Source organism: Synchiropus splendidus, chromosome 14 (assembly GCF_027744825.2).
Source record: "Synchiropus splendidus isolate RoL2022-P1 chromosome 14, RoL_Sspl_1.0, whole genome shotgun sequence".
Taxonomy (NCBI): domain Eukaryota; kingdom Metazoa; phylum Chordata; class Actinopteri; order Syngnathiformes; family Callionymidae; genus Synchiropus; species Synchiropus splendidus.
This window is the reverse complement of record NC_071347.1, coordinates 844347-868327: the sequence shown is the minus strand read 5'-3', so window position 1 is coordinate 868327 and position 23981 is coordinate 844347. Positions and strand designations below refer to the sequence as shown.

The 23981-nt window shown below is 39.6% G+C and overlaps 1 protein-coding gene across 6 annotated transcripts in view; it reads left to right on the top strand.

Moving 5' to 3' along the window:
- The window catches only part of LOC128770574 (sorting and assembly machinery component 50 homolog A-like), a 33616-nt gene extending 10073 nt beyond the window's left edge, over positions 1-23543 (top strand). For 3 of the 6 annotated variants that reach the window (XM_053885190.1, XM_053885192.1, XM_053885195.1), the window contains exons 7-16: positions 7271-7401; positions 9746-9833; positions 9904-10032; positions 11386-11457; positions 11532-11618; positions 14546-14616; positions 17341-17408; positions 17488-17628; positions 17714-17855; positions 20566-23540. In XM_053885190.1, the coding sequence (XP_053741165.1) occupies positions 7271-7401; positions 9746-9833; positions 9904-10032; positions 11386-11457; positions 11532-11618; positions 14546-14616; positions 17341-17408; positions 17488-17628; positions 17714-17855; positions 20566-20611 (975 nt within the window). In that variant the 3' untranslated portion in view covers positions 20612-23540. Of the gene's footprint in view, positions 1-7270; positions 7402-9745; positions 9834-9903; positions 10033-11385; positions 11458-11531; positions 11619-14545; positions 14617-17340; positions 17409-17487; positions 17629-17713; positions 17856-20565 lie in introns of those variants that run through there. The other 3 variants (XM_053885191.1, XR_008416529.1, XR_008416528.1) reach the window with 3 other exon arrangements.
- Positions 23544-23981: the final 438 nt, after the last annotated feature.

Here is a 23981-nt window from a genome sequence, read left to right as displayed (position 1 = left end):
GAACCATTCTCCACACTCGTCGAACAACAGGATGAAGCATACGCGGCTGACTTCAGGGCGGCACTCACTGTCCTCGAAGCAAAGTTTGACCTAGTCCAGACAACTGTAGAAGACCACGGTCAGCCGCTCTCGTCATTGGAACTCACCACGGATGGCCTGAGCCTGCATGTCAGTGATTTAGAAAGCACTTGCTCTGCTTTGAAAGACACTGACACGAAGATACAGTCGTGGATTTGGAGGGCCAGAGTCGATGTCAGAACCTACGCAGCTGGGGTCTGGTGGAGTCTACAGAAGACGAAATTAGTTGTTGAAGTTTTTGGACCAAAGACTCTCACCTCAGCCTCAGAGGTTGACCGTGCACATCGCTTCAGGCCGCGCCGACCACAACCTGTCATTCTCCATCTGCATCACTACCAGTGACAAGTAATGACGGAAGTTAACAACCAAGGACAGAAACCCTCGCTGTGTTTCCCTGCTTGGCTTCACATCACCCTCTCCAACGGCGAAAAGTAGGTGGCTGAAGAAGCCTGGAGATATATCAACTCTCCTCCGCAACAATAGCCAAAGAAAGGACAACGAACACCATTTTGGACATTTTTGGGTTGGCCAGTGAGTGAGTTTGGGAGGACCATCAGCTGGGACTGACAGAATTTATATTTTCTAGGGGGACACCAATACTCATTCAATACATGCATCAAGTAAAAGGATATGGATCGTCTAACTTTTCTAAGCTGGAATGTCAAAGGGTTAAATCATCCTGTAAAGAGGAGGAGAGTGTTTTCCCACATCAAACATCTGAAGTCCTCAATTGTATTTTTTTACAGGAAACACACATATGAGGTTCTGACAAGACATGTCTTGTGTCCAAATGTCCGGGCTAAGGCCAGAGGGGTTTCCATCTTGATAAGTCATAGTACTTCATTTGAGCAGCACAACATAATTTCAGATAAAATGGCCGCTATATTATAGTTTGAGGCAGATTTTGGGACACCCTTAAAGCGCATCTTCAAGGGCAACTCTTATTCGACGAACATGAAAAATAATTCGCATGAAGTACGTCCAGAAATAAAAAAAAAAAAGAGATTGAGCAACGATATGCCCAAAACAAAAACTCAGTGACATAAATCTCATATTGAATTTCAAACAAAGTATGACCTTCTCATGACGCACCCCATCAAAAGGCAACTATTAAACTTAAGAGTCTGTTCTACACACATGGTCTGAGAAACTATTAGTCAACTGAGAGGTACAAATGGTAAAACAGCTGACCTCAAAAATAAAAAAAGGAGGATGGGACTATCACTTCAGATGTCATGGAAATCCATGATACATTCAGACATTTATATAGTCAACTTTATAACTCCAATCAAACAAATAATGAATTTTCTTTGAATAATTTTCTGCATAACCTAAACATTCCCGCTCTTTCACCTGAAAACAAGAGCAGACTAGAGGAGCCACAGTTACTCAGGAAGAAATAGCCACAGCAGTTTCCACTCAGCAGTGAGGAAAGTCTCCTGGTCCTGATACCTTTCCAGCAGAATTCTTGAAGAAATTCTCCACATTACTCGTCCCACAACTACTGTTGTCCATTCAGCGTGCTCCACACTTCTCAGGGCATAGAATTGGGAGCAGAAAGAACCGCAGAAGTAGTGGGATGCAGGCTTCGGTTTATTCCAGATCAGCATCAGCATAACAAAGTATCATCATTTGGCATTGCTCAGCATCTCTTTGTCTCGCTTGGCATCAAATTGTTCAAAGTACAGACACATTAAATAGAGACTGGATCGAAGGTGTTCCTCCTGCCAGATACACAATATCACACACACACAGGTCCATGTGTACTATCGTAGGCTGTTCAATTACTGGAAGTCTACTTCCCAGAATTCAGGACGCTTGGCTGGCTCATCATGACCCTCACGCACATGATAGATGTCTGTTTGCACCTGAAGGAAGCTGGCTCTGCTGTATTTGGAAACTTGGCTGAACATTCTGTTTGTGCAAAAGTTTGTAGGTTATCATTAAACTGACCAAATCCAACATGAGTGGATATCGGTTCGACATTCCGTTGACATAAGGAAACAGATTATCATTTAACTGTTGTGCATGTTTCGAATGAGACATTTCAGATTATTCTCCAATACTTGGTGCTGTCTGAGTCTTTTGATCATGGCAAATTAACAGCATCACTATTTGAAGTGTTTATTACTCTCATTGCTAAAATGGAGATAGATCTAATTGAGAGTATGTGCAGTCCTTGGATGCATAGAGTGTTTGATCGCGTTGAATGGAAATACCTCTTTGTAATATTAGAGAAATTAGATTTTTTTTAGCTGCAAAGACAGGGATATGGAATATGGAGGAATGGTGTTGAACACAGGGTCTCACTATATGCAGACGACATACTGTCGACGTCTCTGACCTAGATTGCTTTATACGTTATTACTCAAAATTCTGTCAATTTTCTGGTTACAAATTGAACATAAACAAAAGTGAACTTCTTCCTATTAATGGTCATGAATTAATCAATGAATCTATCTAGATCTATCTAAATCTTCCTTTCAAAATGGTTGAAAAATAGTTTACCTATCTTGCCACTATAGTAACAAGATAACACAAAGTTTTTTGACGTGAATTTTTTTCAAATTGTAAATCAATTAAAAAAGACCTCACTCACTGGTCACCTCTATCTACCACTATGATTGGCCATACTCTGTTACTAATAAAAACAACTCTATTACAATAAACATTCTTCCCAAATATTTGTATCTCTTTCAAGCCATACCTACCTTCATCCCCAAGTCTTTTTTTTGACTCATTAGACTCCATTATAACTTTGTGTATATGGAAACACAAACAACCTAAGTTAAATAAATTCGATCTTCAAAAATCCAAAGCTAATGGTGGATTGGCTCATCCAAATGTTCCCTTTATTACTGGTCAGCTAATTTGTGTATTCAGATTTTGATAATAAGGAAGCTCTCCCACTTTGGTTCTGTCCCACCTGAAATCCATCATTGCTCCCCTCCTGGACTCAATGCTGTTTGCCTACAGATCTGTGGACGACGCAGTAAACCAGGCCTTTCATTTTGTTGTGGAGCATCTGGACTTGCCAGGAACCTATGCCGGGATTTGTTTGTGGACTTCAGCTCAGCTTTCAACACGATTCTCCCAGCTCTGCTTGAAGACAAGCTTCACCAGTTCAATGTGCCTGACTCCCTCTGCAAGTGGATTACAGACTTCGTAACCAACCGAAGGCTGGGGACGACTGTTTCTGACACTCGGACCCTCAACATCGTGTCTCCTCAGGGCCGTGTTCTGTCTCCATGGCTCTTCTCGTTGTACACCAACTGCTGCACCTCCAGCCACCAGTCTGTCAAGCTGATCAAGTTTTGCCGATGACACACTTCATTGGGCCCATCTCAGATGGAGATGCCCAGAAGACACTGGAGATGATCATGGACTTCAAGAGAATCACAGCTCCTCTGTCCCCTCTTGCGTTGGCTGGATTGCCAATTTCCATAGTGGACTTATTTTGCTTCCTGGGAACCACCATCACCTAGGACCTAAAGTGGGAGCTGACCATCAGGTCCCTCATCAGAAAGGTAGAGCAGAGAATGTTCTTCTTGTGGCAGCTACGAAAACTACGACTGCTGATGAAGTTGCTGGAGGAGTTCTACACAGCGATCATCAAATCCATTATCACCTTCTTTGACAGTGTGGTACAGCATCGCCACCTCTGTGGACAAAGGCAGACTCCAGTGAATTGTGCGTTCTGCTGAGAAAGTGATGGGTTGTAGACTGCCACCTCTTCGCGACCAGTATGTCTCCAGGACCCACAGAAGTGCGGGTCGGATCATAGCCGACCCTTCTCACCCTGATCATGGACTGTTTGTCTCGCTTCCCTCTGGCAGGAGGCTACGGTCAATCCAGGCCAGAACCTCCCGTCGCAACATTTTTTTCCCGTGCCGACGTGCCGAAATACAAACTAGCAAGGTTTTAAGAAGAGGTTGATTGGTGGTGTGATAAATGTAAGGGAAAGGAGGCCAACGTTATCCATTTGTTTTGGATGTGTGTGCCCCAGTCTAGAGATTCTTTGGAAATACATCTTCCAAGCTCTGTCCACAATTATAAGTATGTAATTGTAAATATTTACCATGATCCTTTGCTGGCTCTGTTTGGCACCTCAGGTGATGATGTAAGATTTACCACGAACAAAAGATTAATAGATTTATTTTGGGGGTTTTACGTATTTTAGTACATTTACATGAATATATGTAAATGTCTTCTAAAATCAATAAAATATTTGAAACTCAAGGAATATTTAATCAACACAAGAGTGGCCAATAATTATTGAATATTTTCAGTGCCCCTGAGGTTATTACTCTGTGGTTAACAAATAATTTACTTGGCAGTAAAATGAGAATAATGACACATAGTATTGTATTGTGAATTTTTTCCGGATTCACAACGCTTTTCAATGATTTCCTGTCTGAACATTTCTTTCACAAAGTGTTTAATATAAAGTGAATTTAATTGAACAATGAACACATTAAACTTCACCTGTTAAATACTGGAATGTGTCCTCATAACCTAACAGAACGCTCCTCTTTTTAGTGACTATATGTCTAGGGAATGAGTATCTGGGGTCCATGTGCACTATTAACTGAAAGCTCTGGCCTTTGAGAATGGAACTCGACTGCTTGTCAAAACCGCTAAACTCCGCAGCTCTGCCAACAGAGACGATCTACTGGTGGGTGAAAACAGTGTTTTTTGAACACTTTAAATGTAAATAAGATGTGAGGAGTTCATGATTCAAGTTGCCGAGATTGTTTCATGAGTCAGTCTCGATGCTGGACCCCATTTTCAAAACTAGAACTTGAGGTCCCCTAGAAGTGATCTTTAATGAATTTTCTGCAGCACAGACAGCAACAGTGCACCCGCGGCTTATAGACCGGTGCGGCTTATGTACGAAAAAGTTAAAGCTATTTTCCTTCTTAGATTGCGTGGGTGTGGCTAATGGTGCGCTCTATAGTCCGGAATATATGGTATTATAATTAACACAAATTAATGCAAATATTATATCATAGTGTTCGTGTGTCTCTGTTATTTTGGAACTTGTTCAGGCCAATGAACATGCACCAAACTTAGCCTGCCTTTCTGAGGCCTCAACACCCTCACTGCTGCATCCTCAGTATAAAAAAAGTCAAGTCAAAAATCAAGTCATGTTTTGGATTTCTTCGTGGATGCATCAAGACGAGAACAACAGCATCACAAGAACAGTGAGGGAAAGATGCGGATATTTTAAGTCATTTGAAAAGATATAATTAATTTACTTATCATTCTTTTTTGTGTTCTTGTTTACAGTTGTGTTTTGATAGTTGCCTGTGTGCCTTATCTACGTGTTAATGTTTGCACTAATGTTTGCATATATGTTAAATTGGGATTTTTGTAAACTTTTTAAACCTTTTTTACTAGTTTGAGTGTTATATTTCTATTAATACACATAAAAATGTGTATTAATACAAGTGAAGCCCAAGTGTCTTAATACCAAGGCTTACTCCACAGGGGTACATGTTGAAAATTAAATGCAATTATGTTGTCATTTTCCTTAAAGAAGTATTTCCAAATGGCTGCCATCGTGGCTGGCTGGTTTTAATGTATGCTGCTGCAGGTTTGCAGATGGGTCTGCAGCATTGCAACATTTAGTGTTTTTTTCCGTTTAGATGCCTGCTTTGTTTTCTAATTTTTACATTGTGACGTCAATTAAAATAAACAAAAACATCTATAACTTGGAATGGACTGCTGTTTATTAAAGAAGAATCCTCCATGCAAGGAGTATAACTTCCAAAAGGTTGGTTACTTGAGTTTAGACTGGTGTAAAATGAAGACACACCTGACTACTCAAGTTGACGGGTCTCAACCGGGTGAATCACAGTCTTGCGTTAACTAGCACCCACCACAAAAAACAGTACATCGAGAAGTTTTCATATTTTGATTATCACAATGTCTTGCATATATTTGTCATTTGATTGGCTGATCATGATGACGTCATAAATGCCCATATCGGCTGGCTGATCAATCTTGAGCCATGTGATATGTCAAGTCTTCCCCACAAATGCACATCACAGTCAGTACCATTATTGAACACTGTGCTGGTCAAGGTTCTTGTGTTGCGGCATCTGCGCATGTGCTGCTTGGCTGAAGGGCTGCACTGCCATTCAGTTTGTATGTCATCATATCAAAGTCACATTCAGTAAGATTTGCGGTGTTTAGATGACATTTCAGTGATTTGGTGAATTTGCAATAACAGCTCTTGGTTTCGAGGTATGATTTGCCCGCCTGCATTCTGTCAAGCAAGGATGGTTGGAAGCCTTGATGCAATTACTGCCATATGCGTACAACATTTAAATCATGTACCTTCGGCTATAGTTGTAAAAGAGAAAGAAAGAATAATAATAATAGAAATAATAATAATAACTAATCAAAAAAGTTCTTAATCTGCTCTGGTGTATGTGTCAAGCTCCAGCTCTAAGACTTAGTTATACAGTGTAAGATCACAACTTCACATTGGACAAAAAAAGGTCATAGTGGGTGTCAGATGATGCTAAAACTGAACATGTAGTGGCGAGCCACAAAACTGCATCCTGTGGGCTGTGAGGTTCAGACCTCTGTGCTAGACTGATGTCACATGAAGTGCCGTATCATAAATAACATAATTGGAAATCACATGTTTTCTCTTCACCTTGAATGATGGTTTAGAGCCTAATGAAGACATTTCTACACAATACAGATTATGGTCTCTTATCACGAATTCTCTTGGGTAAATTTGTGAACACTATTCTACAGTTATGTATCCTGCTTGCAAATGCTACCTACATACCTACCTACTTCCTTCCCTCTCTCCTGCCCTCTCTCCCTCTTCATCTGTGGGGTCTCTGGCAGCTTAAGATTTTCAAAATCTTCATGTGTGTGTGTCTGCCAATGGAGTCCTGAAGATTCATGAGGATAGACTTTGTTGCAGAATGAGTAAAGCAATATTAAATTCAGTGGTCACAGAAAAGTCCAAATGTTGAGCAACTGTGTAATGTGTCATCTGTAACTTCATGCCATTTGGACAGTGTTTTATACTCCACTTGCTTAATTGTACTTATGCACAAGCATATTCACCATCGGTACCCAAACGTTTGCATGCTACTGAACTTTGCAGAATTACTAACATTTTGTTGATGTGTGTACAGGTCGCTCACTTAAATTGTTTTCTCATCAGGTTGTGGGAATGAAGCTACCAAATGTTTTTGGTCGGGCTGAGGATTTGAGTTACCAGTGCTCCTACGGCACCAATGAAACCTCCTTTGGCCTGTCCTTCTTCAAACCACTGCTAGGACACTTCGAACGCAAGTATGCTAACTTGTTTTCAACGACAAAATGTCTTTTTACTTAAAGCAACAGGCCAAAAGTACAATGAACGGCTAAGGGGTTGTGTGCAATGTTTTCTCGAGTTTACAATTTTAGAATAAACTTGCATATCATCCTTATGAATTATATAATGTGCCACCGGACAATCGTGTGCTCCTGCAAAAAAGTAAACATACAAACAAACAAACAAAAACTCTTTTAATCCAATGTTTAAACCCCTAGCTCCAAAATGTTACAAGCTCTAACAGAAGTGAAAGACCTTATGAAGATGGCGGCAAGTCCACAGAAATATAAATACAGAAAATCGACCTTTGTGGTCGAGCAAGTAAAAAGTCTTCAAATGTACTACTTAAATAATGCTTTGTTATGCTAATATTATTATTGTTATACGTAGAGCAATCTGACAACAGTATTGGCCCAAAGACGTTGGAGAATGGACCGAGAGTGATCATCAATCACTGGTTGGTTCACATTCTGCAAATCCTCGTTTGACCGTCTCGCAGACTCACTCTCCTGTCAGCGAACACCACCGCTCTACTTTATTTATGTGTACTTTGGGTTCCAACTGACTAAATACAATAAATGCTCCACATCCCACTGAAGTATTTCCACGCAGCGGACATGTAAGCGGGTTTTAGCTCCACATTCATTCTGCTAAACACTCCATGCTCAACGGATCCGTATTTCTTCATGAAGTTTGGACTCGGCTCATGGTTCGGTCTCCGCTGTTTAGAGCAGCAATCCCCAATCCGTCAAAAATAGGGATATTGACGCCTGATACCGATACTGCATCCAATATGTCCCATTACAAGAAACCCATTGATCAGTCTTTGAACATGACAAACTGTCAAACCAATGACCTTATCAAGCTGGAAAGAGGAGACAAGTTGGTGTCTTGATCCAGAGATGCGTCATTTTCACACATCTATACATAAAGACAATGATGACTGATTAATTGATCCAGTGGTGAGGGAGACGAAACTGCTCCGCCTTTCACGTTTTCTGCTGTCAGGTGACAAACACCAACACTGCTAATGGCTATCATTTCAATCAAATCCAAATTAAGATGATCGATACTTGCCTGTTGCCTTGATATACACAAGCTAGACCAAGGGCTGTTACTATGTGACACTTGTGATGCAAACCTACACATGATTTGATTCATTATTTGGTTAAAGAATGTTGAATGTGAAAAATCTTCAACAAACTCAAAATCAAGCCTCGATGAGTGAGTAGCTGTGGGCTACTTTGCGAGGGGGCTACTAGCGAGTGGCACTACGTACGAAACATGCATGCTTTGATTAATACTTATTTATATATATATATATATATATATATATATATATATACCTTCGACTATAGTTGTAAAAGAAAAACCAAACAACAAAAAGTTCTTAATCTGCTCTGGTGTATTTGTCACGTTCCAGCTCTATGACTTAGTTATACAGTGTTATCCCAGAAGTAACAGCGATATTGTCCCAACCCCAATATTTGCCCAATGAAGATGATCTTGACTTTATTTCCTTAATATTCTCTGTAATGCTAAAGCAGTATCCAATTGCCAGGTGGAGACTTAAATTGTATACTGTCTCATATCGACGGACAACCCACCTACACTTCTGATTGATCATGGCGTAGCACGTAAATGGAGGATTAAATTTTAGGAGTAAAGATTTTGTCTTTTACTTAAGCAGACACTCATCCTAGAATTCGTCACTTTGGCCACTTAATTGAATGAAGTGATTGTTGTAGTCACACACATGGAAGGGAAAACCCACTGAATCATGCTGACCCATATGACTATTGTACAAATATTACATGGCGTATGTAATTGGGATGTAATGGTATGAAACTTTCAAAATCATTTTCAAAATGATCACAGTATTGTGGCAATGTGCTCAAATGTTTAAAAAAAAGAGTACTTGATTACATTGAAATCAGTTAACCGCATTTTCGTAAAATGTCCTTAATAGCATTGTTTTGGTGTCAGCTTTCACACCTTTGAGGTGGGTCCATAGTACCGTTTGAAAAGACCATGCTCTTGATTGCTGGACTAAAATATATTTTTGTTTTATAATATTTTTTGTGTGTATGTGTAAACACTCATTTCTTTTTGCAAATACATCATATTTAGTTAAAATTAATAATAATTCATTAAAATTATGTTGCTCGATGTCCATAAATGATTGCAACTTTCACCAAAATAAAAAAAAAGAAAAATGTGTCCAAACATCAGAAATTTTTATCTACCACAATCAATAAAAAAATTCTGTGAAATCTTTGAGCTACTCATATATATGGGTCTGTGTGTGTTTTCCACTTTGAGTGTATCGGTCTACCTGTATAAAGTCACTGGTCAGTTTCCCTGGAGTCCACTTAAGGAGGCAGATCGTGGAGTCACTGCAGAATTTAGCGTAAGTATTTAACTGCGTTTTGTGGGTTGTTTTTTATGTTGTGACTCATCTTCAATGGTTTTATTTGTAGTTTCCATTGTGGAAGACTAACCAAACTCTTAAGTGGGAGGCAGTGTGGAGAGAGCTTTGCCACCATGCTGGAAGTGACTCCTTTCCTGCTCAGGAGAAAAGTGGCCTGTCTTTTAAATCTTCAATTTCGGTATTGATCATTTTTTTGTTCATGATTTAACATTATATAATTTGCTCTGTGCAGCATTGTGTTCCATCTGCTGGAGTCCGTTCCTTGGGATTTGGGGGCTGTTACTGACTGTCAGGACCAAATTATATTCTGTATACGGTAAACGTAGAACTGGCGGAAGTAGGTTATCATTTCAAGATGAAGGAAACATTGGATTTGATAGTATTTTCAGTCCATCAGGTCCATCACTGTTAGTCATGGCACTGCAGATTAACTCTGTTCTGTTTTATTTTCTAAATTAACTTTATAAATAGGAAAAAAAACTCATAGTGGATTAACCAATCCATTAACCATTTTAGAATCTGTATTTCCGGTTTATGAACATATTGTAGTTTGCCTGTTCGCTCGGAATCTTCTATTTGCATAGATGCCTCTTAGTCACGCTCCATCCTGGAATTGCCTGGTGAGGGACATGAAACTGCTTTGCCTTTTATAGAGTTTAATGTAACAGTGCCATGAACTCGAGATGTTAAAAAACATTCAATAGACTCCAAATTAAGATGATCGACATTTGCCTGTTGCCCGAATGCCACTATGTGATACTTGTGAAGCAGCTCAACACATGATTTAATTCATGATTTGATTAAAGCATGTTGTGAACACGAAATATCGACCGTCAAAAAACCTTAAACAAACTCAAAATTAATCCACGATGCCAGCTATTTTGGCCTTAGTCATTAGCTTTGCTAACGTGAATGGCATTACATACAAAACAGCAACACACGTGCTTTGATGCAGAGCTTGTTTATTCAAACGTTCCAGCCAAAACCGCTGTGAACACACCAACGTGTCCATTGATTGCGTCAGATGTTTGGAAGTCTCACTGCTGCTATCCTGGCTATACATTGCATTGGTATTACTTACGGGTTCTTGGCTTCAGCACTATAGCCACTTAATGGAATGAAACGACTAATATACAAATATTAGTGTAGTGTATATAACACTGTCCCGGCTGTGTCCTACACAATGTTCCCACTTATTTTTCATGTGCCTGAGGAAACACACAAAGCTCACTCTGAGCAATCAGTCAACGTCAGCTGTGGTGACTGCTGTAATAGTTTATAAGCGTTTACAACAGAGATGGGAATTGAGGAATCGAAAATGTGTGAAATTTTAAGATTAAGAAGATACAAATAAAAGCCTTTCCTCTGTCCTGGCTGTCTGAAACGTCAAGGCATGTCCATCACTGTCAAAAAGACATTTCATTGTCTTTCAAGACTATAGTTATCCACACTCTGTTTCTCATCCAGTGTAGTATGTTTTAAGTAGAAGTAAATACAAAATTATTTAACTAGTAATATCAAATGTTCTCAGCACGCAATGATCATCGACACAAGAAACTCTTCCATTCTTCCAAGTAAAGGCAGCCTGCTAAAGATCCATCAGGTTTGCATTTTTCTGTAGATTTTATTCTTTCCCTCACAAAATGTCGGTCACTGTTAAATGCTGAATTTTTGCAGGAGCTAGCTGGTTATACTGGAGGAGATACCAGTTTCCTGAAGGAGGACTTCGAGGTTCAGATTAACAAGCCACTTGCCTGGGATTGTGTGAGAATTTCCTATATTCATGAACATATACAAAGTCATTTTTTATTATTTATTAATTTTGTTTTTTAATTAATAATTTAATTTTTTCTCGTTTGTCCAAGTGTGAAAGTGATCTTGTTTTGTTTTCACATTACAAGGCATTACAATCAAGTAATTACAACAAACATGGAACTCTATTGCCATCATAAAGGCCATCTTATCTTTATCAACAATCACCGATATTTTTTTGCATTATGCATGGAGTTGCCTGACTACCAGATAAGGTAGAGACCATTTGGACATGTGGAGAGGAGATACTTCAAACATGTTGGACAAACAAAGACTTCCACAAAGATTCATGAAACCATTCACTCCATTCACTACCTACACCTACAGAACATACAAATCCCATGCCGAAGGGTCATGGGTCTAACCTGATAGTCGATTTAAAGATATATCATAAAAAGTTATCATGGAAGTTAGGAAATTACAGGAACATTTAATAAGTTTATTGACAGTCTTCAAGATGAATTCTCAGTTTACGCTAAAAAACGTGAGGTTAAGATTAGCATATATATGGCCTTCATCCATTTGTTTTCGTTCTTAGCCTTGAAACAATAGACGACTTTTGGACCAACACATCTGAAATATAGTTAAAGCCAATGAGATAATTAGCGCTGAGTAAAACTATTACAATATTACTTAATCAATAGAAGAATCTTAAAATTGATTATGAAACATCAGTCACAGGAGGATGATGCAGAGACTTTATAAGTATTGTATCTCTTCACCTGTTTGAATATACGCTTTTAAAGTTCACGGTGAATATGTAGCATGGGATAGCTACATCATGACTGAACTGTCTCTCAATCCACCACAGTTTTTCAACAGTAGACAGAGCAGTGTAGTGGAGAGACTTTTTAACCATCGCTACTACTTATCGGTTATTAGTTTGGCTGTTTTAGTGACACCAATACTGCTTTTGGGAAGTGGGTTGCAGTATTCACACTCGGCCAAAACTCAGTTACTCAGAACAGAACAAATCACTGAAATGTCGAGCTGAGCTACACAACAATTCATCACTGCTTTTTATTCTCAGGCACTCCTAAGAATGAATACATTGCAAAAGTCAGTATTTTATTATTGAAAAAGTGTTCACACTGTGGCACTGAGGATTTTATTTTGAGTTGAAAATGGTTGCATCATAGTGTCAAATGACTGTATTCAGTTACTTGTCACTTGTATAGACTTGATTCCTCCCTATAAAGAAAGGAAGTTGCAGGGAAGTATTAGAGAATGCCTTATGGACAGGTGAATAAAACCAAGCGTATACAAGTCACAAGGGACTGAATTAGGGATGGGTGATATGGCAAAACTGTCATATCATGAATTTTTTAGCGTCAAATCTTGATTTTGGTTTTTAATCACAATTTTGTATTTTGGACTCTAGTTTGAGTCTTTCTACAAAGTTTCAACCAAATCACTTCTGTATGTGAAACTGTCATAAAGGGAAAAATACAATTTCGGTCAAAGAACAAATTTTGCCGACGACTATCTGTATGTAACATATAAACACCCGGATAAAGAGCACTCTTGCAACATAAAGATTGCTTTCAATCAGCATGGAACTGAGTATAATTCCAGTCAAGACATGACCGTTTTCTTTCATCACCACGGTCATTTTAACAGGATTTCAGTGCACCAAAACACTTCTTATTGATTTTATTGAGAAGTAATGATGGACTGATGAGGTTTCATGAAACATTTTCCTCATTTTCAAAGCCCATTAGATGGCGCTAAGAGCTCAAAAATCTTTGGATTTTAACAACCACTTCAATGAAACCTCACATAATTATTAAAGCAACGGTACCATCTACTGAGCACTGAAAATTAGGACATTCTTTCATGAAGCTTCATCAGCCCACCACTATTCTAAAGGGTCATCTGAAAATCCAAACTGAGCCATTTTGAACAGAAAAGATCGAATTGCAATGTCTGGTTATTAAACATGTTTATTACAGGTGCTGCAGCATTTAACCATATGACTATTTATTCGAGTTTCAACTTCTTCAAAGAAGACATCCTTGATTCCTGTCACAGTTTATTGGCTAGAAAACTTTATCTGGCTTGCACTGAGTTAAGGATGGTGTTTTGTTCCCAACTTACCTTCTTTTGCATACACTTTTGTGCAAATAAAGGTTTCAGAAGACGTCAAATTAGCAATTACTTAGTCTTCCGCGTCGCAGGTCAGATCAGAAAACTCATTTAATAATGCAATTATTCTGCCGTGAAAGGGTGTGGTCAAGATGTATCAGATTAAAAAAGTATCAGATATCAGATTAACAAAAGACCAAACAAAATGCCGGACTCCTTCTTTTGCTAATTACGCTTCAATTATGACAATTGTCTCTGTCGGTCTTGACCGGTCTTGAATAGAAATCCAGAGTATGCCCATTTTAACACCAAGACGAGACAGAGTGACAATGCATACAAGACCCTAAAAAAGTGGCCTTCAGACCAGACTTGTAACCAATACCGATCTCAAGTACTACACCACTAAATAGCTAATCGTGTTCGTGTTTCTTTTCAAAGTAACTTCTTCCGTGCAAGGGTGTGAATACTTTTGCAACAATGATATGCAGACTTATGCAATCTGTTCATTATCAAGAGTTCTAACAAACAAAAACAGTGATGGATTGTACATAAGTAACCCATGGTACAGCTATAAGTTAAATATTTGTCTGTCTGTCCACATGAAGCCCCGCTGGAAAAGGACACCACAAAGATGCACAACTCGATATAATGAAACAAACTGATCATTATTATCTCCCATCAATGCAAGGAATACTTTTCCATACTCTAAGACTCAGATTTTGTTGGTCTCTCCTGTCCAGTCATCTATACAGTCACAAACTTCTGTTCTTCATAAATATGTCTTTTGTTTTTAGGTCATGTCTGCTTCATTCTGGGGTGGTTTACTTGTACCCATTGGTGAGAATCCTACAATCATTTCAGACAGGTATGCATTTACTCTATTACATACATTTGTTTATTTCCTATTCATAAAAGACAGAGGGGTGCCAAAACGTTTGGATACAACTGTAGACTTTCCATGAAAAGGCACAAAGAAGAAATAATGATTGTTATTTGAAATTAATTTTCTCTTTGAAACTTTGCTTTTGTCAAAGATTGTAATTTACAGCAATTGTAGCATTGCAGATCTTATGCATTCTAACTGTCCTTCCCACAAGTTAGAATGGCTTGATGGGCATGCTTCGTTCATTGCAAAAAGGATCTTCGCAATTGTTCTTGGTCAAAAGTCCTAATTTGTGAAAAATTCTGGCTTGGAGAATTTCCAGACAGATCTAAATATTACTTGCCTCATCTTGCTTCACAACAACAACAACTATCCTTTCTGTCTTCACCTTACCTCCACCATGCTTGACATATGCTGTCAGGCTTTCATCCGACATCTTCCCAGTTGTTCTGAGTCTCACAAATTTTCTTCTGTGTTATCCAAACACCTCAAACTTCGAATGGTCTGTTCATAACACTTTTCCCAATGGATCAATGTGCTCCTTTGCCTTTATGCGCTGGGCACTCCAGATAGAATACAGAATAAACTTTTTTAAGCCACAACTCACTTCATTCATTGAGAAAATCTAAACTAAATCTAAAGTCACCACTAAATTAACGTACAAACCTACCTGCTACCTTGCTGCTGCTGCTGCTGCTGCTGCATCTCCAGTCATGTTCGCCGAGGTCTCTCTTGGAGATGGAGGGCTCCAGAAGAGAGAGGACGGCGAAGAACGGTCACTTCACGGCACTCGATGCCGCTGACCACTGCGCTCCTCGGTCACCATCCTCCCCTCATATAAACTGACCCTTCAGGAAAATAAATCAGAAACAGTAATTATTTATCTCGTCACCATACATACGTAGTTTCTACAGTCGCAACAGTACATTCGCCACGTAAACCAGGTAGACATTGAATATAAGTTAAGTAAACTTATGTAAATAAAGGTCTCAACTCACCAGTCACGCCATGGTTGTGCCGAACTTTCCCTCTGGACCAGATTCTTTGTATTTATGTTCCGGTGGAAATGAAAAAATGCACAATTTGTGTCACTCTCGACAGGATGGCGGAAAGTCTGCATGTAAACAACTGCAGCCATGAGCTTCGCCTCCTCCGGGACACGTCACTTGCGGATCTGGTCTCTGATTGGCCAACGCACTGCGACTGTCGCAGTCGCCCAGTTGTGTCGTATTGAGTAGCCGCAATTGCCATATGTAACTCAAATCGCGTACCGTCGCACACTCCAGTCATGTCACGGCCATGTTGGTCGCCGCTGATCGCAGTCAATCACCCCAACTCCATTGACTTTGTATGTAAATCAGTCGTGTTGCTCGCGGAAGTCGCGTTCGGTGTGAACGTACCTTTAGTCTGTTGGATGTGAAAGACTCATTGAGACAGATGTGTGTCAAAATATTGAGACTACATAAATCTGTTTGACAAAATCAAAAACTAATAGTGCATTTATCCTCTATCTGTTCTCATCTACTTGAGAGCAAGGGGCTCTCAGGTAACCCAAGAAAAAAGTGTCCTTAACTTGGTGTGACCTCCTGATTCTTATGCTAATATTATATACACCAATCCAGACAAATTAGCGCATGAACATCCCAGTCAATTGACCTGGATTATCATTTATTGACTCTGCACAAAGACGGCCATTTGCCGCTATTTAGCATACCGACCTGGGTGATTGCCTGGTTCACCCATACCTAGAACTGCCCAGTGTTGGTCATCTTAGCTTAGCCATCATCTATCTCTTCCACACATCCGGTCACAGACTTTATTCATAAGACCCCATCCTGCCACCTAGCAGAAATTCTATGATGGTTCTGGCATCATCAGTCTCATAAAGGATGGACACGACAGAGGTCACAGGGAGCTGACACCGGACTTTGTGGACTGGTGCCTGAGAAACCACCTCCAGATCAAAGCAGTTAAATACAATTAGTGGTGGACCTTCCAAGGTGCCATCACACTTGCACAGGGAAACATTCTGGGTATTGACATTGAGAGGGTAACATCACACAAGTACCTGGGTGTTCACCTGGACTGTTTCAAGATGATGAGATTCTTTGGTTTGCAGGGAATGGTCTTGAGGACCTATGAGTTTGTGGTCGCATATGCAATTTTCTATGGAGCAGTCTGCCAGGCTGCATAATACTCATGTTCACCTTTGGCTGTGAAACAAGAGAGTGTTAAGAACCGGCAGAGAAAAAAGGTAGTCAAGTGGATGTTCGTAGATAGGTTTGGGCTTGCCCCAGCATTACGAGACTGATGACGACTTTCTTGAGACTATGTCAGGTGCGGCACATGTCCAAAGCGAAATGGTGGGGCAGTGAATTAAAACTGTCCATCTCATGGCACACAGGTGTAAAATAAAACTTTTAGTGGCCCACTAGGAGGTACTTGCGGCCCAACCATGGCGTTGGGGCCCCCAATACGTTAGGAATCACGGACTTAATGTAATGACTGAAGAGAAAATCTCATTAGTTTTTTTTTCTGTTTTACCAGTAAAACTGTCTCCACAACTGTAAAATTGTAATTTTCATTGCTCTGCCTAAAAATTTATTCAGTTGAACACCACCCCCTTTTTTTAAATGAATATTTTTTGTTTGTTAATCTTTCAATAGTCTTAACACAAAGTTACTTTGTTCATTGGTCATCATCCAGGTTCAACCTTGGTGGAGCCACCAGTGTCAGAGGTTTTAATACGTACAGTCTTTGTCCAGCAAGTCATGGTGAGGTGTTATATTTCTCTACCCGAACATTGGTATTTAATGTGTGAAATATAACGTGTGGCATGTTTATCTTTGACAGAAGATTTCCTAGGAGGAGAGGCCTACTGGGCTGGTGGACTCCATCTCTATACCCCATTTCCATTAAGGCCGTGGAACTCTGGTGATGCCTTACGAACACACTTTTTCCTAAATGCCGGAAATCTTTGTAACCTTAAATATGGTAAGTAGGTGGAAAGGGAGTATGTTTGTATTAAAACAAGTCTAGCAAAGTTTAGTCACTGTTTTATGTGAATTGTTTTTATAAGGAGACTGTCTTCAAGTGCATCTGGTGAATCTGGCAAAGTGCATCCGATGGTCATATGGACTTGGAATTGTTCTGCGTATCGGAAACATTGCAAGACTGGAACTAAATTACTGCATACCAATGGGAGTCCAGAGTGGAGACAGGTAAAAGTAAATGTATAGTTTATTGCTGATTGCAAATGAGTGACATATCATCACAAAAGATATGCCGTCCTCATCCTCCCATCGATGCTATTAATGCGAGGTTGACTCTGGAAGCAGAGCTGAATTTTGGCTATGCCTGTGACTATGCCTGTTCTTCTTCCTCAACTTGGAGAAGCCACAGCTACTTTCGTAGGTTAACCACTAGCTTAACCGAGGGGTTTTACCAAGTGGCAGACAATCCAAAATAATATTGAGTTGATTTAGTTGAGGCATACCAATCAACTCAATATAAAGTGTAATGTCACATTCCAAAAAATTGTGACGTGATGTTACGCTTTACTTACGTGACGCGGAAAGACGGTGTATATTACGTGAATATTAGCCTGATCGTTAGCCGACTGTTGAAGAAATACCGACATACTGATGAATATTGTGTTGTTAATTTTGTCGGACATAGTAGAGCCTTTAGGTCACTAGCATGTGATACAATGAGAAAGTAAACAAACAGAAGAGGGTTTCTGTTGTCCTGTCAACCATTGTGATGATATTCAATTCATGCTTGATATCCTAGGAATCTGTCCTCACTTCATCTTCCCACTTCGTTTCAAGTCAGCTCCGGAGCTCTCTTGGTTTGTAGGTGTCATTTGAAGTGATGAACAGTCTTAGGAGTATTATGACACACTGTACTTACAAGTGCACGTGCAAAACCGAGTGTTAGGGTGAGAACTGGGACAGTCTTGTGCAAAAGTTAATTCTTAGTTTTTTCGCCATTAAAATATTATTTTTCTTAGTCATGTGTTAGTCAACTAAAAGTCACTACAATTGTGTCTAGTTTCATGTGTTTTACTCAAGTTTTAGCCAAAATATTTATTAATTATTTGAATTCCAGAGATGCTTATTGTTTATTCCAGTTGACTTACAGTATGTTCTACGGCTAAAATATGGACTAAAAATCGAAAAAATCTTGCAATCTTTTAATTGTTGAGTTTTTATTTACAAATGTTCCCCCCTGCCGTCCCCACCCCTCAAAAGAAATAAGAAATGTAAAGCAGCCAATCAAGAATGGAAGCCAAGTTTGGACATTTATTGAATAGGTGACAATAAAAACACTGTTTTTTATTAAGAGACGTAAATCTCTCTTCAGTCTACTGCCATCTTCACCCAGTCCGTCACTTCATTTGTCCAGCTGGATGTGCAAGCAATAAAAATCAGTTATTATAATGTTTCTGTCGTTTTTTTTCTGTTAAAACATGACAAAAACCATGTCATTATGTCCATGAAGTCTCCATGAAGCGTTATGTGTTTTCCGCTTGTTTCAACGTTTCCATTTTGTTTTAGTACGTTTGGTCACGTGAGAGTTCATCTTAAAAAAGACATCAATATTCTGCATGGCAGCTCTCATTTAAGCCGTGGAGGTGCATCACGCGTGTTTATATGTCACCCTTAAATGGCAGACCTACTGTCTCCAGCGATTGATGTGCAACTATAATGCACATAATTTTTTTGATTAGTCGACTAACCTTTGTTTGGACCTATTTTGAATTTCTGTTAAACCTAAAGTTTCTCAACTCTTGAATCATCTCACTGTGATACTGGACACATACATTTTTTTTTTATTTAACAAGTAAAATAAAATATTGACACATAATCCGGGAACAAGTATTAACTCCATGAAGCATGAACCATGAAACAGTTCACACAGAGCTCCAGTTCTTTAAAACTTAAAAATCATCAGTGTTCATATATGTATCTCATAGAATATATCTGCATGCTCATAAGGTCTTATTTTAATAATATTCTGAAACGATACATTCGGTGTAGGGCCCAAGTTCGGTTCTGGTTATTATCGGTGCAGAACACTATGCATGCTTCCCCATAGACAGGGGACATTTCTGTACATCACTGTAAAAATTGCTGTAGTTGCTCAGATGTCACGTCACAAACCAAAAACAAGGAACGAAGCCTCACTTTTGAACACTATGACCCGCCGCCGCTCAAACTCCTCCGTGACTTTTACTACCGTGGTCTGTTGGATGTGGTGATGTGGAGCGGGGGCTGCACAGCAACTGCAGCTGGTTGGAGTCGGACCTCTGTCAGTAACCGATTAGAGGAACAGAAATTAACTTATTGTAATGATTCCAGAGAATCTGATAATTTCTCTCTGCTTCTGAACAACTGAAAGATCTCGATGCCCATCCCACGGTCCATGTGTTTACACAAACAGCTTTTAACTGATCTTTCCAGCCCTAATGTTATCATGACATTGGTGCCAGCTCATCTTCTCTTCATCATGGGAAAAGGGGTCGTTGACAAACGTGTTTCGTCTCATCTCATCTTGTCTTCTCGAAATTAGAAGACAAGATGAGATGAGACGAGATGAGATGAAATTAACAATACACAGTGCACAGCAGGATTTCTGTGTTGCTGTCACGTGTGAAGCCGTCAGTGCTGGCACCAAATCACATCACAGGAGCCATAGTTGGCCAGTTTAAATTTTTCATTGAACCGCACCTTTTCAGCATCGACGCAAAGTAAACCGACCCCAATTACAGCTAAACAAGTGCATTGTCCCTTTTCAGTTTATGTAGGCAGGCATAAGAAGGCATAAAAGGTCTGTGCATGTTATTTTTCCTGCCAATAATTACCAGTTCTGTTTTATACTAATTTTCACATTGCACTTCTGACATTTATGTTTGTATTGCTTTTCCAGGGCTTTGGACGGAGTCCAGTTTGGAGCAGGGATCCGTTTCTTGTGAAATCGCATCACATCATTAGCTGCATATCTGAGTACCAATTATTCATTTTTGTTGTCACATCCCTGGGCTTTGTACAGTACGATATTTCTCCATGAATTGTGAGTGGAAAGTTGCTGATTAATCAATTCCTACTTTACATAACACATACTCAAAAGGGATGAACATGTTTCTCTGCGTGAACCCTAACAAGCAGACTTGCTCTGGTTTGATACTCTTTACAGCTCTAATTCAACATGTTTCAAATGTAACATGCCATTTAAACTGCACTAAATATAATCTCAGGTGTAAGCCTCAACTTCATTAATTTATCATTAATGCCTTGAGTTTATGTTCTTCTTTGCCACCGTCTAGCAATATCAATTTGCTTTGCCAATTGTTCTGGAAATGTTCAATGAAGAAAGTTGTATCAAACTTGGTCTCCAAACAGAGTTTTATTCAAAGCGTTGGGTGATCACAAAGCAGACATCACATGTAGTGAAGGACGACACCAAACTCAGCTCTGTCATCTACTTCTATACCAAGTGCCTGGAAGTACTAAGTATTTGCTGCAGTATTTGCATCCCAGCGTGGTGATAACAAATGCGAAAGCTGAGGATGCTGTTTTGAAACTCACAGGAGACATGGAGGGAAACGACACATGCATGGATGTGAGGAGGTGGGGCTAGTGGAAAGTAATGGCAACTCCAATAATGACAACAAAAAAATGAGCATGACGCAAAAGGGGAGCATGGTGAGAAACAAAAATGACACATTGAAGGTATTGTATAATGTGAGTTACCACAAAAATCGCATAAGCAAAACAAATTACCCCACAAAGCACATCAAATACATTAGCACTAATTATACACTATTTAAAGATTACGGCAGGTCAGATAGCAAAATGAAAATTGAATATACCGTACCATATTTTACCATACCATATTTATTTATAAAGCACTTAAACAATGACAAAATATTGTCGCTAAATACTGTACACACTGTAAAATCAGGATAAAACAAAAAATAATAAAATAATAGACATGAAATTAGGACACGAAAGGCAGCAGAACCGTTAAGTCTGAAAAAAAAAACAAAAAACTATTGCACTAATAAAATGACTAATAAGATCAGCTTTGTGGTTGTATGAAAGGCAAAGAGTGAAAGTGCATTTTAATTAATTTAAGTGTTTAATGGTTGTAAAACTGGTTGGTGCCTGTCTAACATGAGGAGGGAGGACACGTCTTGATGACCGCGCTGATCTGAGAATCAAATTTAAAATCACTGTCCGTCTTTAAACCAAGTTTTCTACTGGTGGGTTTAACATAGTCAGACAGAGGACTCAAGTTACATGACAGAGGATCACTGACATTACTGGGCCTTAAAACCATCACTTCAGTCTTTTCATCGGTAAAACTCAGGACATTTAGGGCCATCCATTCTTTAATGTCTATCAGAAAATCCAAAAAACAAGTGGATTCACAGCGAGGCCAAGGGAAATATAACTGACAGTCATCTGCATAGCAGTGGACAGAAACACCATGTTCCTTGATGACGGCTCCAAGTGGCTGAAGGTAAAGTGAGAAGAGTGGCCTTAAAAAACCCTAAGGAACTTTATGCTCATAATTCTGTTGGACAAGTAAGATTTAAACCAATTGAGCGCAGACCCGGGGTTCCCCAGAGAGGAGGAGGCGCAAAATTGAAATGTTGTGTTGACTGTATGTCCAGCAGCACCAACACACTATTCTGCCATATGCATTGCATACAGAGGATTGAAATGTCATGACTCGGCAGCCCATGCAGTGGCATATACGACATTAAAACATGTATAAAATACAACATAACAAAAACTATGTAAATGACAACAAAAACATAAGCCTGCGACAATCCTGCCGAACAGCAGGGGTTGTAAACATTGAACCGTGGTTCAGGCTTGGGCCTGAATTTAACCGGATTTTTAAAGGAAAAACAGTGTTTAGAATAGACTGACAGGAGGAAGCCAGGTGGTGAGCTGTTCAGTATCTGATTGAATTGACTCTGACACAGTGATATATTCAAGGGCTGACGAAAATTGACTGGTGGAGGAGTTAACAATCCGACAGCATCAAACTGCTGCTGGAGTTTTAGATACTGCATCCTCAAATATGACCAGTGTTCAGAAAAAAATAGTTTTCTCAACCTCCAAGTTGACTATGAGAGAGGACCAAGTCGAGTGTGCGTCCTGTCTATGGCTTGGGCTTACCTGCTTCGTGTTTAATGATTCCAACATGATCTGAAAGTCCTTCATCAGGGGCTTCTCCAGACAACTAACAGAGAGATGTTGCTGTTGCTGTTCCTCTTCCCCGGCCTAATGACCGTGGGGATTTAATATAATCAGTTTTCGGGAAGCAAAGCCCGCGTCTTCAGCTGTCATCCACGCCACACTGTGAACACAGAGAAAATCCAGTTGACGCAAGTTGAAGAAATCCCGGAGGACAGAGATCTTGCTTTCATTGTATCATACATTTCAAGATGGTGCCAACGAAAGCTGACCTGGCATAATGCAAGTTATTTTCCTGCTTTTACATTTTTGACAGTGAATCTGTGTGTTCTTACACTCGAGATGAGTTTCAGATTAGATGAGAATCTGTTTTTATTTTTTATTTTTTGTCAGTTTCGTAGTTAGCCCACTTGTTGGCTTGAGGAAAGAGACTGAGGAGGAGACTGTTGTTATACTTTATAAGCGTTTTAAAAAATTGAGGAATGGAATATGTGTGTAATTTAAAAATAAAGGTAGAAATAAAAGCCTTTCAATTGTCTTTGAATCGTGTAGATTCTTTGCATGTTCGTTCAACTGAATAATAATGTAATATATTCTCTCTCTCTCAGGGTGTATGCTGGGAGCGAGGTGCGTGAGTGGGTGTCCTGAGCGAGTGGATTTTTCGTACTTTATTTCATTTAGTGTTAATTAATAAATAGTAACTTCACGGGTGTAGTGTTTGTAGATCACATTAGTAGTTAACTTTGTGGGCTGTTTCGTGGGTTACAGGTTTCAACTCCTGTTGTTGGTGTCTTGCCCGCCGCGTGTCTCACGCCATGGCTAGCGCGAAGTTCAAATCTTAACCTGCAAACACGGGATTAAAATCACTGCCACTTTCCCCTGCAGCGTGGAGGACATTAGTCTGGCTGTGGGGGAAAAAGTCGGGCACAGCAGCATAAGATCGGCTGCTCGGATGAACAGTGGCGTGGTCATATTCCTGGACCAGGTGGAAAAGGTGGTGGAGTCGGGAGTTGCCGTAAACCGCTGCTTCGGCTGCACAGCCACGAAGATAGTTCTATCCAAGGTCCCTCCCTTCATCACTGATGAATTTCTGACCAGGGAGTTGTCCAGACATGGGAAAGTGGTGTCACTGGT